The sequence below is a fragment of the Notamacropus eugenii genome, chromosome 1 (genome assembly GCF_028372415.1).
Source record: "Notamacropus eugenii isolate mMacEug1 chromosome 1, mMacEug1.pri_v2, whole genome shotgun sequence".
NCBI lineage: Eukaryota > Metazoa > Chordata > Mammalia > Diprotodontia > Macropodidae > Notamacropus > Notamacropus eugenii.
The window spans coordinates 488,669,021-488,682,422 of record NC_092872.1 but is presented as its reverse complement, the minus strand read 5'-3'; the positions used below and the strand labels follow the sequence as shown (position 1 = coordinate 488,682,422).

The 13,402-nt window shown below is 39.4% G+C and overlaps 1 protein-coding gene across 1 annotated transcript; it reads left to right on the top strand.

Annotated features, from left to right (window-relative positions):
• Positions 1-988: 988 nt before the first annotated feature.
• On the top strand, positions 989-1,198 carry LOC140526924 (small ribosomal subunit protein eS28-like). The gene has a single exon (XM_072643560.1). The coding sequence runs from the start codon at positions 989-991 to the stop codon at positions 1,196-1,198; it is 210 nt and encodes a 69-aa protein (XP_072499661.1).
• The last annotated feature ends 12,204 nt before the right edge of the window (positions 1,199-13,402 follow it).

The window sequence follows — 13,402 nt, the reverse complement described above, 5'->3', positions numbered from 1 at the left end:
AGCTTTGAAAACAGTCTATGGTATTTATTATAAAGGTTTTCATGAAATGGAAATATATTATTTTATATTGAATCCTCTTTTATGGTCTGCTTGTACATGGCAATATTTTTTTTCTTCTCTCATTTTATATTTAAGTTTAAAATAAAAAATTACAAAAGAAAAATTACTTTGGCATCTGGTTGGAGAATGAATTAGAGGGGAGAGATACTTAGGAGAGGAGATCAATTAGGAAGCTATTGCAATAATCAACTTGAGGAGTGATGAGGATCTGAGATAGGGTTTTGACCATAAGAATGGCACGATGGGGACAGATGTGAAGGATACAATGGCGGTAGAAGTGAAAAGATTTGGTAATTGATTGAATAGATTGGATAAGAGAGAATGAGGAATCAAGAATAACGCTGATGCTGCAAACCAATATAACTTTTACGGATGATGGTGCCCTCAACAAAAATAGAAAAGATTTTTTAAAGAAATGTGGGTTTGGTGGAAAGCGTAATTTGTTCTGTTTTGAATATGTTAAGTTTGAGATAAATATGGGACATTCAGTTCAAAATATACAATCGATTGTTGATGATGAGGGGTTTGAAATTGAACACAGAAATAAATGGTGGTATTTATCTGGGAGTCGTCTGTAGTTTTACTTATTAAATCCATGAGAGTTGATTAGATCACCGAGAAAGAGAGTAGGCTAGAGGACTAGGACAAAGCCTTGGGCTACACTTAGAACTGAGAAGTGTGATATGGGGGGTGATCCAGATAAGAGGAGAATGATGAAGGATTTATGCCCTCATAATCCAGAAAGGAGGGAAACGTGCACAGTGCCAAATGCAGTGAAGAGGTCAAGAAGGATGAAGATCAAGTTAAAGGAAAGTGGTTGACTTCTACCAGTCTGGTTTAGAAAACACTTTTGATTCGTCATCTGTAAGCATAGAAAGTTTGGAGGCGCTCTCTCGCCTCTCTCCCTTTTTGTGTTGCCGCTGCCATCATGGACATCGGCCGCGTGCAGCCCATCAAGCTGTCTCGGGTCACCAAGGTATTAGGCAGGACGGGATCTCAAGGCCAATGCACCCAGGTGCATGTGAAGTTCATGGACCACACTAGCCGGTCCATCATCCGCAACGTGAAGGGCCCTGTGCAGGACCGGGACAAGCTCACCCTGCTGGAGTCGGAACCGGAGGCCGGGAGGCTGCAGTGAGGAGAATCGCCTCAGGTTCCTTCATGCTACCGGGGAGGAAACTGACTTCCAAAGAGAAGCGGAGGCCCCTAGGCTGCTGATTGTGGAAGGACTAGTAAGGGATGTGTAAAATAAAGAGTTTTGTCTAAAAAAAAAAAAAAAAAGAAAGAAAGAAAGAAAAGAAAGTTTGGAGGCTTTTACCCCAGCAATAGAAATGAGTTGCTCTTAATCATCTCTGCTTTCTTGCCCAGGAACCACTTGTGGCTAATGGCATTTGTGAGCAAGAACAGCTTTTTTCAGTAGGAAGTTTACTGATCTCTGTGAGAGTTGAAACTGCAATTTAGTCTCATTAGTAGGGTGTACTAACCAACCAAGCCAATTATTTAGACACTTGCAAAGCTTTTCAGGAAGAAAAAGTCCAAAATGAAAAATAAAAAAATTCAGTGGAAAATATAGAAACAATTTTTTGGAAATTTTTGTATGGAGAGATTAGACTTGTTTGGAAGATAGAACTAACAACAATGGATGGAGGTTGTCAGACAAATAGATTTTGGCTTGATATAAGGAAAAATTTCATTAGTAGAGATGTCTAAAAGTGGAATGGGATGCCTAAAGAGGTGGTAAGTTCCTCATGCCTGGATCTATTAAAATTCAAACTGGATAACTACTTATTGGGAATATTGAAGAGAACATTGCTGTTTAGTTAGGGGTCGTACTAAATGACCTCTGAGGTCCCTTCCAATTCTGTCTATGAAAGTCAAGTCCAGCAGACTTTCCCATGAGAGTGAGAAAGCTTAAAAAAAAGATGCTGGCAATTGATTCATAATTAAAAACAAACACTGTTGTGTTTGAACAGACCATGTGGTTTATCTTGGTTGCTGTGCAGAAACCTAGGCAAGCATAAATTCAGAGTCCTACTCCACCCACTAACACTGAGCTGAAATTTTAAAAAGTGAAATAGTATTTTAAAGAGGGGCTCAGGAGATCTGCTTCCAATCTGCCTGAGGGAAAGGAGATATATTGAGTGACCTTGGGTTTTATTGTTTAATTAAAGGATCATCAGATGACACTAAAATCACAGGTTCAGGGGTTAGTATGATACTAAAGGCAAGGCATCTGAATTAGAAGTAGCAGTAGGATAGAGTGATATGTAGTATATGCTATGATAAGGGTGAGCTCTCAGATAACTGAGAATTTGAAATATTCCCCTTTTAACAGAATGGTTGCTGAAGTTCAGAAATTGTCTTCCCTCAAGGAAGTTAAATCATGTTCAGTATCCCAGGAGGAGGTCCTTCCTCTCTGCTGTTACTCAGGTCAGAAATAACTTCTCTCCTCACCAAATTGCTCGAAGCTACTGCTAAGAAAGTTTCAAAGGGGTGATATAAGAAAGCCCAGCAGAGATCAGGGGAAATATGGAGCTGCCATTAATGGGCATTTAAACCATTTTCTGAATTCAAAATAGAGCTACCAAACTCAAACCACTCCCGCCTCCTTTTTTTTCCTTTCTTCAAATGAGACCCAAGTTATGATTAAGCCACCTCTGTATTTAGGGTTAGTAACTCATGCCATGGTTGCAATCACTAATGTTCCATCAATAAGCATTGCCAACATTTGCTAATTAACCATTAGCTGTCTCCCAAAGGGCAATGGTGGAAATTGAAGCCAAGAGAGGAAGTGATTTGCATAAGCCACAAAGACTGAAAGAATTAGAGCTGGGACTAGAACTCAAGACTTGTTTTCAAATATCCATTATACTTTAGATGTCAGGCTTGGAAAATAACAGAAGGGGATAGAAAAGGAAACCCAAACCAGTGATCACTCTTTGAAATGAAAACTTGGTTCAACATGACCAACAGCTACCTTGGACAGCACAGATGGGCATGAATAATTCAAATAAAGAATTAACAGGCAATTACTATCAATGTGAATTCTTCCAACTTTGCTTACTTCTTAATCCAAATTCCAACTTCTGCCATCAGTTCAACCTGTATCATGAAAGTGTGGGGTTTCACTGTGAAGTCTGGTGCATTAGGGTGAGGAGTACTGGAGACTTGGTTTCTAGATCTCCTGTGCTGCTGTCAGTTAATCTCTCTGGGCCTCAGTTTCTCCTTCTGTAAAATGGAAGGATTGGACTGGATGATCTCCAAAGGTCTGTTTCTGATATTTTATAGCCTTATGTTTGTTAAGAAATTAACAGGGGAATCTAGGACAGAAAAAAATCAATTTAGTTCAACAAACAAAGGTAGACTGAAAGACAGAGTCAGAACATTGAAAGTAAAAGGGAAGAGAGAAGCACAGGTAAAGAACAAAGAGACTCAGGGTAAAATCCCTTTAGAGAGCATCACTTCTGTTTATTATTCTTCATTTTCTATGTTTTACATAAGTTACAAGACAGACCCTAAGTATAAACCTGGTCCTCTGAGACTCCTTTGGATATAGGTTAGATTCAGCTTTTAAAGAACGAATGGCACAGTTCACTTACCTTCGCAAATTGTAAAGGGATGAAAAGATAAAACTGAATCCTTCACGGTTGGTTTTTTTCTAGGTCTCAATGAGGAAAACCAAACTATGGAAGACACAGCTAGAATCCATAATGAGTGTCCACCAAAAGTCATTGAATTATTGATAATGAGCTCATTAGGAGGAAAAGAAATTGCCACAGATAAAGGGTTGTTAGGTTAGCCCATCCAGAGAGGTTAATGTAGAGAGTTCACGAATGGTTTGGTAAATCATTAAAGACACATTTTCCCCTTCTTTTTTCATAATGATAAAATCCTACTATTACTTGAGAATTGATTTAATAATCTCATCATCTCTCAACTCTGCCACTGTGTCACTTTAGACAAGATACTTTACCTCTGTTAGGCTTAATTCACATGATCATTGATTTAGAGTTTGAAAGGTACCTTGGAGGTCATCTAGTCAAATCGTCTGATTGTACAGATAAAGAAACAGACTCCCTCTTACATTTGTAAAATGAGTGGCCTTGAAATACCAACCATACTGGCGCTCACCACCACCCTAACAGCTGTTTCTCATTTTTAAAGAACAACAAAAAGCCTCTATAGAAATGCTGTCCTTGGAAGATACTCTCCACAGGATTGCCTTTTATATGGTCACTATATAGAGAGGTAGGGCAGCTAGGTAGCATAGCAGATAGAGTGCCAGGCTTTGAGTCAGGAAGACTCATCTTCATGAGTTCAAATCTGGCTTCAGACATTTATTGTCTGTGTGATCCTGGGCAAGTCACTTAATCTTGTTTGCCTCAGTTTCCTCATCTGAAAAATGAGCTGGAAAAGGAAATGGCAAACTACTCTACTATCTCTACCAAATAACGCAAATAAGGTCATGAGGAGTCAGAAACAACTGAATAACAGATATAGAGAGGTACCCTGGAAACTTCAGTAACTGGGTGGAGTTCATGAGGAAGCCTACCTCCTATTCTACACTGAGTAGGTTAGTGTTGTAATATATATTTTGCGAGAAGTGGAATTTTTCTGAAAACAACTAAAATTTCTGATTTTGCAACTCCAGTAGTTTCATTTTCTCAAGACTCAAATATACATTGTCCTGTGAGGGATTGGAGGATTAAGAGGAAAAAGATGAAGAGGTTATCTTTTATTTTATGAGTAGTTTCTGAAACCTGTATCCATTTCCTGTTTTTAAGAAGGTGAGAGCAAAGAGAGATGGGAAAACATTAATGATAATCCATCAGCAGGAACATTAGCCAGGATAAATCTTGCCTGACTATGGCATCATATCATATCTATATCTTTTAATTGATTAATGAGATTTAGCCATTCAATAATTCAGTGTGTGGACATGTTTTTGATAACTAGTCAGGAAGGTAAGTCCTTTAAGTTTCCCATCTTCCCCTCCTTGTTTTCTTTTGGTCCCAATAACACTAATAACAAGATCATTCTTAATTTGATTTTCCCTAAACACAGGGGAGAGCAGGCTGAAATTAACCTTCAGAGAGGTCTTTTATAAGTGTACATGGAGGTGGATGATGGTTAAAGGAAGGAAATGAAAGAATGTCTCCTAGCCTATTTCCATACTAATTCTTCAGGATCTGTTACCCTTGCTTCAAGTTATGCCAGTCACAAAATCTTTTCTCCAAACTTTGCTGGCTCCCTCCCTAGATGAACTCAAGTTTGATTTGTGCTATATGACCATGATGCCTGTTGACATGGTAGGGTTAGTGAAAAAGAGGGTCTGAGAGCAAGATGATACAGGAAAAGCAAATAATTGAAAGGAGTAATTCAATTCGGAGAGAATTATTCTCCTAATGATTTATGGCTTCATTAATGACTTTGATAGAACTAATGATTTTCTTTATAGTTACCAAGAATTAGGGCTGGCTGCTGGCTGAAAGGTTATTGGATGACACAGCAGAGGAGACACATTTGTATCCATTTAAATACTTAATGATCTTGTTCTTAAAATCAATCTGGTGGTCCCAGGGCACATTTTCCCCCTTGTAATAAAAGTTCTTTGCCTCAAAGAATGCACAGTACAACCATAGAATGGGAATATAAAACAGAGTTCCATGGCCAAAATAAAATTGAACATTAGGAAACCTGTCTCTTGATCTGTTCATCACAGGGGTGAGTTAACATGCAGATAACAGACTAGGTAGAGACCCAGAGATACAACGTCTCTTGGGACCCAGACTACTGATTCTCTGTCCCATACTGCAACTAGTGAAATACATTGCAGGTTATTATCACTAGACAAATGTTCACTGGGGCCCTGGGCCACAGAAGTTGGGAGGTACCTTAGGGGTCATCTTGTCCAACTTCTGTAGTTTTCATAGAGCATTCTAGAACCCAGAGCAAGGTGGTTTTTCAAGATCAAATAGTGCAAGGACTCAGACCCAGGTCTTCTTGCAGTTCTGCACTATGTGGCATTGACAGAATTAAATTGTAGGAAAACAAATAGGAGAAGTTAAATAATGACACCTTTCTTCTTCCCATCTCTCTCTTTACCCTGACACCTCCTCCCCTACCTTTCATGGGATCAAAGATTTATGGATGGAAGGGACCTTAGAGGCCATCTAATCCAAACTCCTCATTTTCCCTTCCCTCCCCTCTCCTTCCCTTCCCTTCCCTTTGTTTTTCTCCTCCTTCTCTCTCTTTTACAAAGGCATATGTACTTCAGTGTAATGGTATGGTAAGAATAAAAATAAAAACTTTCCCCTCTCCCATCCCATCTCTGTTCCTAGAGTGAAGGAGGGTATTAGATTTATAACTTAGTTCAGTTCCATATAACGTGATCATACCAAGATCCAAGTCTTCCCTGGGCTCTACTCATGGCACCTTGGCTTCCTAGGGCTTCCCTGATGGACTAGTATGAGCAACTGACCTGGGATTCTGCCTCCAAGATTGCCATGGTTTGAGCATCTGAGTCAAGAGACTTCACAGTCAGTACTAGAGTCCTTTACCTTTTTGGAAGTCTGGAAGTCTGGGGAAGCCCAGGGATCTTTCATGAGAAAAATATTTCTAAATGCATAAAATAAAATATATGGGGTTACAAAAGAAATAAATTATATTGAAAAACAGTTATCAAAGGAGCAGCTAGGTGGAACAATGGATAGAATGCTGAACCTGGAGTCGGGGAGACAATCTTCTGAGTTCAAATCCAGTCTCTGACACTTGTGACCCTGGAGAGGTCACTTAACCCTGTTTGCCTCAGTTTCTTCATCTGCAAAATGGAGAAGGAAATGGCCAGTGTCTTTGCCAAGAAAACCTCAAATGGGGTCATGAAAAGTCAGATATGACTGAAAAATGACTGAACAGCAACAGTTACCAAAATATTTTTCCATCCAAGTTCACAGACCCCTCCTGAAATCTGTCTACAGACCTCTTGCAAATCCATGGACCTCAAGTTAAAAACCCCAGATAGAGTAGAGAGAGGCCTTATTGAGGCATTAGGATCCCTGGGTACTAGTCCTAATTCTATTACTAACTTACTTTGTGACCCAAAGCAAGCTGTAGGAGCAGAAGAGGGAGAAATCTGAATGATAACAGCTTCGTTTGTCCAACTTCAATCTGATCTTCTCTACTTTTCATTGGATCATAAATTTAGGTTCTCAGAGACCATCTAACCAAAATTTCACTTTCCTTATCTGGAAAAGAAAGGAGTTGGGCTCTCTCTTAGCTCCATCATTGTACTGTTTTCAACAAAGGTAGGTATTATTTATCCCTGTTTTCCATATGAGGAACCTGAGACCCAAGCTTGCTCAAAGTCACATGATCCAGTGACAGATCTAGGCCCAGCTTTCCTGATTCCTCACCTACTGCTCTTGCTGCAGCCTACTACACTCTCCCTATTTCTAGAGGGCACAGCAAAATTGACACTTTATGCCAGTTTGCATTTACCCCAACTCATCATTCCATTTCCATTCTTCATGTCTTTGTCTGTATCAGACATACAAGCCAGCCTTTATAAAGGCATGGAGGTTGGCATTGTTAAGGCGCTCTCCTTCCCTCAAATTATTTTGTATTTACTTATCTGTGTACATGTCATATGTTTCTAATAGAATACAGCTGCTCCTTGAAACCAGGGACTGCTCATTTTGTTTTGTTTTTATTTGTTTCATATTCTCAATACCTAGCACAGTGCTATGCATATAATAGGTGATTAATAAGTGTTTGTTGAATGACATTTAATTAAATTTGTCTCCTTTCTACCTCAACCCCCACTTCCCAGCTTGAGTAGCCTGGGTTTTCTCAAGCTGCCTTCTGTGGTAGCAGGGGACGGGTGCCCTGCATTGCTGGGGCTTTGTAATGACTCTGAGACATGAGGATGCTTTGCAACAGATTGTTCAATTCAGGCAATGCTGATATCCTCTAGAAAACATAAATTGTGTCTTAAGGAAACAATAGATTGTGATTTTTCTCATCTCTTTTCGCCATCAGAAATTCCTCCTGGAAGGGTCCCAAAACTATCTATGCATGAGGAAGATACAATAAAGCTCTTCTGAAAAGGCCTGGTATTGCATTGAAAAGAACAATTTCAATAGCTGGACGCTAGCAGCTTGTTCCATGAACCAAAACAATGAATTTCAAGGCCCCAGAAGGCTGCTGAGGAAGCACTTTAAGGATAAGATGGGATAAAGAACGTGTTCTGAGCAAAGACAGATGAATTAACCCAGAGAGGAGGGGGAAAACCAAGGGCCACTAACCTAGTTATTCACTGGTCACAGGAGTTTCAATTGCATTTTCTGGGCCCTCACTGGATCCTTGAATACTCAAGTTCCAGCATCCTTAGGCATGGACAGATGTAAGTGCAAGACACACTGTATCTCAGAGCGGTAAGCTTCGAATTTTCTGTGGAAATGACAGGAGTTCAGGGGGCAGATGCTTTTGACAACTGTAATTTTTACTATCCAGAAAAGAAGAAGGATTTAAAAAGATTAAGTCCAGAAACCCAGAAGGCTACTGATACATCAAACACTGACACATAGCATAGTGCCCTGATGCAGCTGGGTGGCACAGTGGAGAGAGCACGGGACCTGGAGTCATGAAGACGTGTTCAAATCAGGCCCCAGACAACTGCTCACTGCATTATTTAGGGCAAGTTACTTAACCTCTGTTTGCCTCAGTTTCCTCAGCCCTAAAATAGGGAAAATAATGACACATACCTCCTAGGGTGGTTGTGAGGATGAAATGAGATAATAATGGAGGATTTAATGAAATATTCATAAAGCATTTAGTGCATTGTCTGGCATGACATGGTAGACTCTTAATAAAGGCTCATTTCCTTCCAGTAAGGGAGTCCTAGATTAAAATCTGGCCTCAGATACTTAGCTGAGTGACCCTGAGAAAGTCACTTAACCTCTTTTGGCCTCAGTTTCCTGGTCTGTAAAATGGGAATGATAATAGTCCTTACCTCCCTAGGGTTGTTGTGAAGATCAAATGAGACAGTAATTGTAAAGTACTTAACACAATACTTGACGTAGTACGCATTGTATCAATGTTTTTGTTGTTGTTCATTTGTTTCAGTCATGTGTCTGACTCCTCATGACTCCCTTTGTGATTTTCTTGGCAAAGATGCTAGAGTGGTTTTCCATTTCCTTCTCATTTTACAGATGAGAAAACCAAAGCAGAATTAAGTGACTTGCTCAGGGTCACACAGCTAGTAAATGTCTGAGACTAGATTTGAACTCAAGTCTTCCTGACTCCAGGTCTGATATTCTATTCACTGTACCACCTAGCTGCCCCATATAGATGTTGCCTATTATTAAATATTATTAAATCCTATTTTAGGCACTGACTGTATGACCCTGGTGAAGTCATTTAAACTCTCTGTATATCAGTTTCCTCATTTGTAAAAACAAGGGGCTTTTACTGGATGGCATCTAAAGTCCCTTCCAGTTTTAAAATCATGACACTAAACTCCTATGAAGATATGGCTGATCTATGTTCCCAGGAATGAGAATGACAAAGATTCAAGGAACGGTTTGGATCTCAAATCACCTGCAAACATGCAGAGATAAAATTAGGCTTCATGGAGATTTTATCATTCTAAATATTTAGCCAGGATCTCTGACACAGTTTGTGAATGAAAAGTGCTTGCAAAAAGAGCTAACAATGATGGAAGGGACCATACACATAATCTAGTCTAGATCCTCTCATTATATAGGTTTCATAGCTCATGAAATCATTGGCTTTTAAGCCAAAAAGAAATTTAAAATTTACCTGGTTCAATCTTCTACTTTTGTAGAAGAGAAAAAAAGGTCCAAAGATGGGAAAGGATTTACTCAGGGTTATAGAGTGATTTGTAATTTCAGGCTTGAGAATTCTCTATAGTTCAGCCAAAATAGCCTGCACACTTATCCTCTCACAGGATGCTTTGTCCCTCATCTCTGTGACTTTGTATGCACTTCTCCTCAGTTCTCAGATCCTCACTTTCCTCTTCTCCATAGCTTAGAACCTCTGGTTTCCTTCCAGACTCAACTTAAATGCCATTTTCTATAGGATATTCCCCACCCCACCCCCCATTCTCCCAGCTGCTAGTGCCTTTCTTTCTAAGATGATCTTGTATCTACTCTCTGTGCACCTTGTATATACTTACATATGGTTCCCCAAAGGTCTTAATGCAGGTGTTTGCTACTAAAGCTTAAAGTGACACTAAAACATTTGGAACATCCTATATCTAAGTATAGAGACTCAAAAAGGCAAAGTGAGCCAAGAAATTAAAACAATAGCTTCCCTTTTTCAATCTATCCTGTATAAATAAAGATGACAATCTGTGCCACTAAAGACTGCACTCAGACTTTTGGGACACCATATATGAGTACATGCTGTCTCTCACACATAGAATATAAGATGAAGACAAGAGATGGTTTGACTTTTGTGTTTGTATCCCCAGGAGCTTAGCATGATACCTGGTAAACACTTGCTTAACAAATGCTTGTTGATTGATTAGAAAGGACTTTAGTGGTCCTCTAATCTAATCCATAGGGGTGTATAAGTTGTACAGGGAGGACTAGCACCTCTAGTGTGAGGGTTGCTCATCTTTGGGGTCCACTTGATTCACCCAGCTCTCACTTGTGGTTCCAAGAATCTTGTAAACCTGGTAAACCATCTTGGTAGATGGACTAAACCAGGTTGAGGGGAACCAAAAGACCTTAAACCTGTTGATGTTAGGGGAAAGACTTCCTGGCATGCAGGTGACAACAGTTGAAGGCAGCTTAAGCAGGTTCTATGGCATGCTTAGAGTTTGGTCAGACATCAAAGATGTCAAGGTCATCCACTGCATCATGGGCCATTTGCTACTCGCTGTGACTTTAGTCTCACCACTGGACTTTGATGATTCTGGAAGAGAGAGTGAGCCTCATGACTTTGTGAAACTCTGCCTCACTTAAATCCAATTCAAGCCCAAATCAAGATATCACCCCATAATGTCATTTGTTCTCTTTGAAAAAGATGGACAAATGATGACAATCTAACCCATATCTGAAAACAAACAAATAAAAAACCCTTCCATGACATAGGCAATAGGTGGCCACTTAGCCTTTGCTTTAAGATCTCTAATGAGGACCTTCCCTCTGAAGCAGTCCTTTCTGTTGTAAGACAGTTGTAATTGTTATAAAGTTTTTCCTGTGTTGTGCCTAAATTTACAAGGGTATTGAGCAACAACTAGATCTGAGGCCTCATGCTCCTTAGAAGCTTAGAAGCTCCTTCACAGGCCACAGGGATTCTCCAGATATCATAAGAAGGAACAGCAGGGATCTGAGCTACTGGAAAGGCCAAGGTGGCCTATCTTATGAAGATCTATTTACTCTGCTCTATTTCATCAAGACAAAACCAAAAACTGTCTGTTGTTCTATCTCCCCTTTTCTCCTTTTGGACTATAAACTGTCTGAGCAAAGAAACTATGTGGGAATTTTCATCTCCATATCCTTTGCACACTTACTTAGTGCCTTGTTACATAGGAGGTGTTTTTGTAAAGGTTTATTGAATTGATTTGTAAATACAAGTTTTGGGAAGCCTGTTCTGATGCCTGACACCTACTTTTTCCGGTAGCCAAGGCTTAGGGAGGTTATTCCATCCCAAGTGATATATATTCCCACTGCCAAGGAGCTAAATAAAAAATTGGGGGTCATTTTTCTAACAATCAGTCAACAAGTATACATTAAGTACCTACTCTGTGAAAGGTACTCTCTAGAGGCTGAAAATACAGAGACCCATGGCCTTAGGAAGCTTGACTTTCAAAAATATTTTGTAGAGTAGACATTATTTAAAAAAATTTATTTATTTGTTGTTAGTTTTCAATATTCACTTCTGTAAGATTTCAAGTTCTAAATTTTCTCCCCCTCCCTCTGTTCCCCCTTCCCCAAGATGACATGCAATATGATATAGGCTATGCATGTACAATCATATTAAACATATTTCCACATTAGTCATGTTATAAAGAAGAATTAGAACCAAAGGGAAAAGCCATGAGAAAGGGGAAACAAAAAAGAAAAAAAAAGAGAATATACTATGTTTCAATTTGCATTCAGACTCCATAGTTATTTCTCTGGATGTGGATAACATTTTCCATCATGAGTCTTTTGGAATTCAGAGTAGACATCTCTTGATATTAACTTCTATTACACAGATTGCCCTTTTGAAAGCAGGTCACTATTGATGCAGGATTTGAAATGAGAAATCTACCATTTTACTCTCTTGGTTCATTTTCTTTCTTTTTTTTTTTGTAGTCTAAGATTTTTTTTTTTTAGTCTAAGAATTCCTAACTAGCATGGAGGCCCCAGTAGGTGAGACAGATTTAGGAGACCATTAAGTCACATTAGGCTCATTACTTTTGTCCAAAGTATCATCCCTTTCTCCTGCACTCTGTTTCATCCGGTTCTCCATGGTCTGGCTAGTGAACTGCCTTAACTGATGGCTCTCCAATTCATTGGATGACAGAAACAGAACCATATGGCAATAGGATCAGTTGTTCTCTTAGGTTCCTTCCAGGTGTAAGACCTACAATCCCATGAGTTCACTCTGTAAGATGACAGGCACTGCTAAGGATGAAGTCTTGGATTCTTTCCTTGCATGGACCAGTAAGAGAGATTCTTTTCCATAGTCACAAACTTATCAACTAGTCCTGGCTATAGTATGTCCTAAGGCATGAACTGAGCTTTAACCCTGAGGACAGAGTAGACCTCACGTGAATCTACTTACTGAACCCCTAACACTAGCCACAGACTGATTCCTGGTACTGGACTAAGACCAATCCCTGATTGTGATCAGTTTTCTGGCAATAGGTACCAGATAAGATAATGTGAATGACTCCGTGCAGACTCTCCCTACTGAAGAAAACACAATTCTACATATGACCTACTCATGGCAGATTGGGATTGTTTATGAAGAATGAGAAATATATAAATAATGTATAGACATATGGGGCAAGGGCATGTATACCATGCATCCAAGTCAATGGTGTAGAATAGGACAAATTAACTCAGAAAAATGAATGTACACCACATAGGTCATGCACATACAATACAGGAAAGTTTCCTAGATTATACATTTCCCATTTCCACTAGTAAGGCTAATCTGTCATCTCTGTAAAGCACATTAAAGTTCTCTGGAAGAGGGAAGACAAAATTATTTCACTCAAATGAGTGAAATGTCATAGTATGGCGAGGTGGCTTCTCTTTCCTTCATGTTCCATAGACTTGCATTTGGATATACTTTCAACTTGCAGCTTTTGAAGAGCTGAAAA

Coding starts and splice junctions, on each gene's coding strand:
- LOC140526924 (XM_072643560.1), top strand. CDS start 989: ATGGACATCGGCCGCGTGCAGCCCATCAAGCTGTCTCGGGTCACCAAG.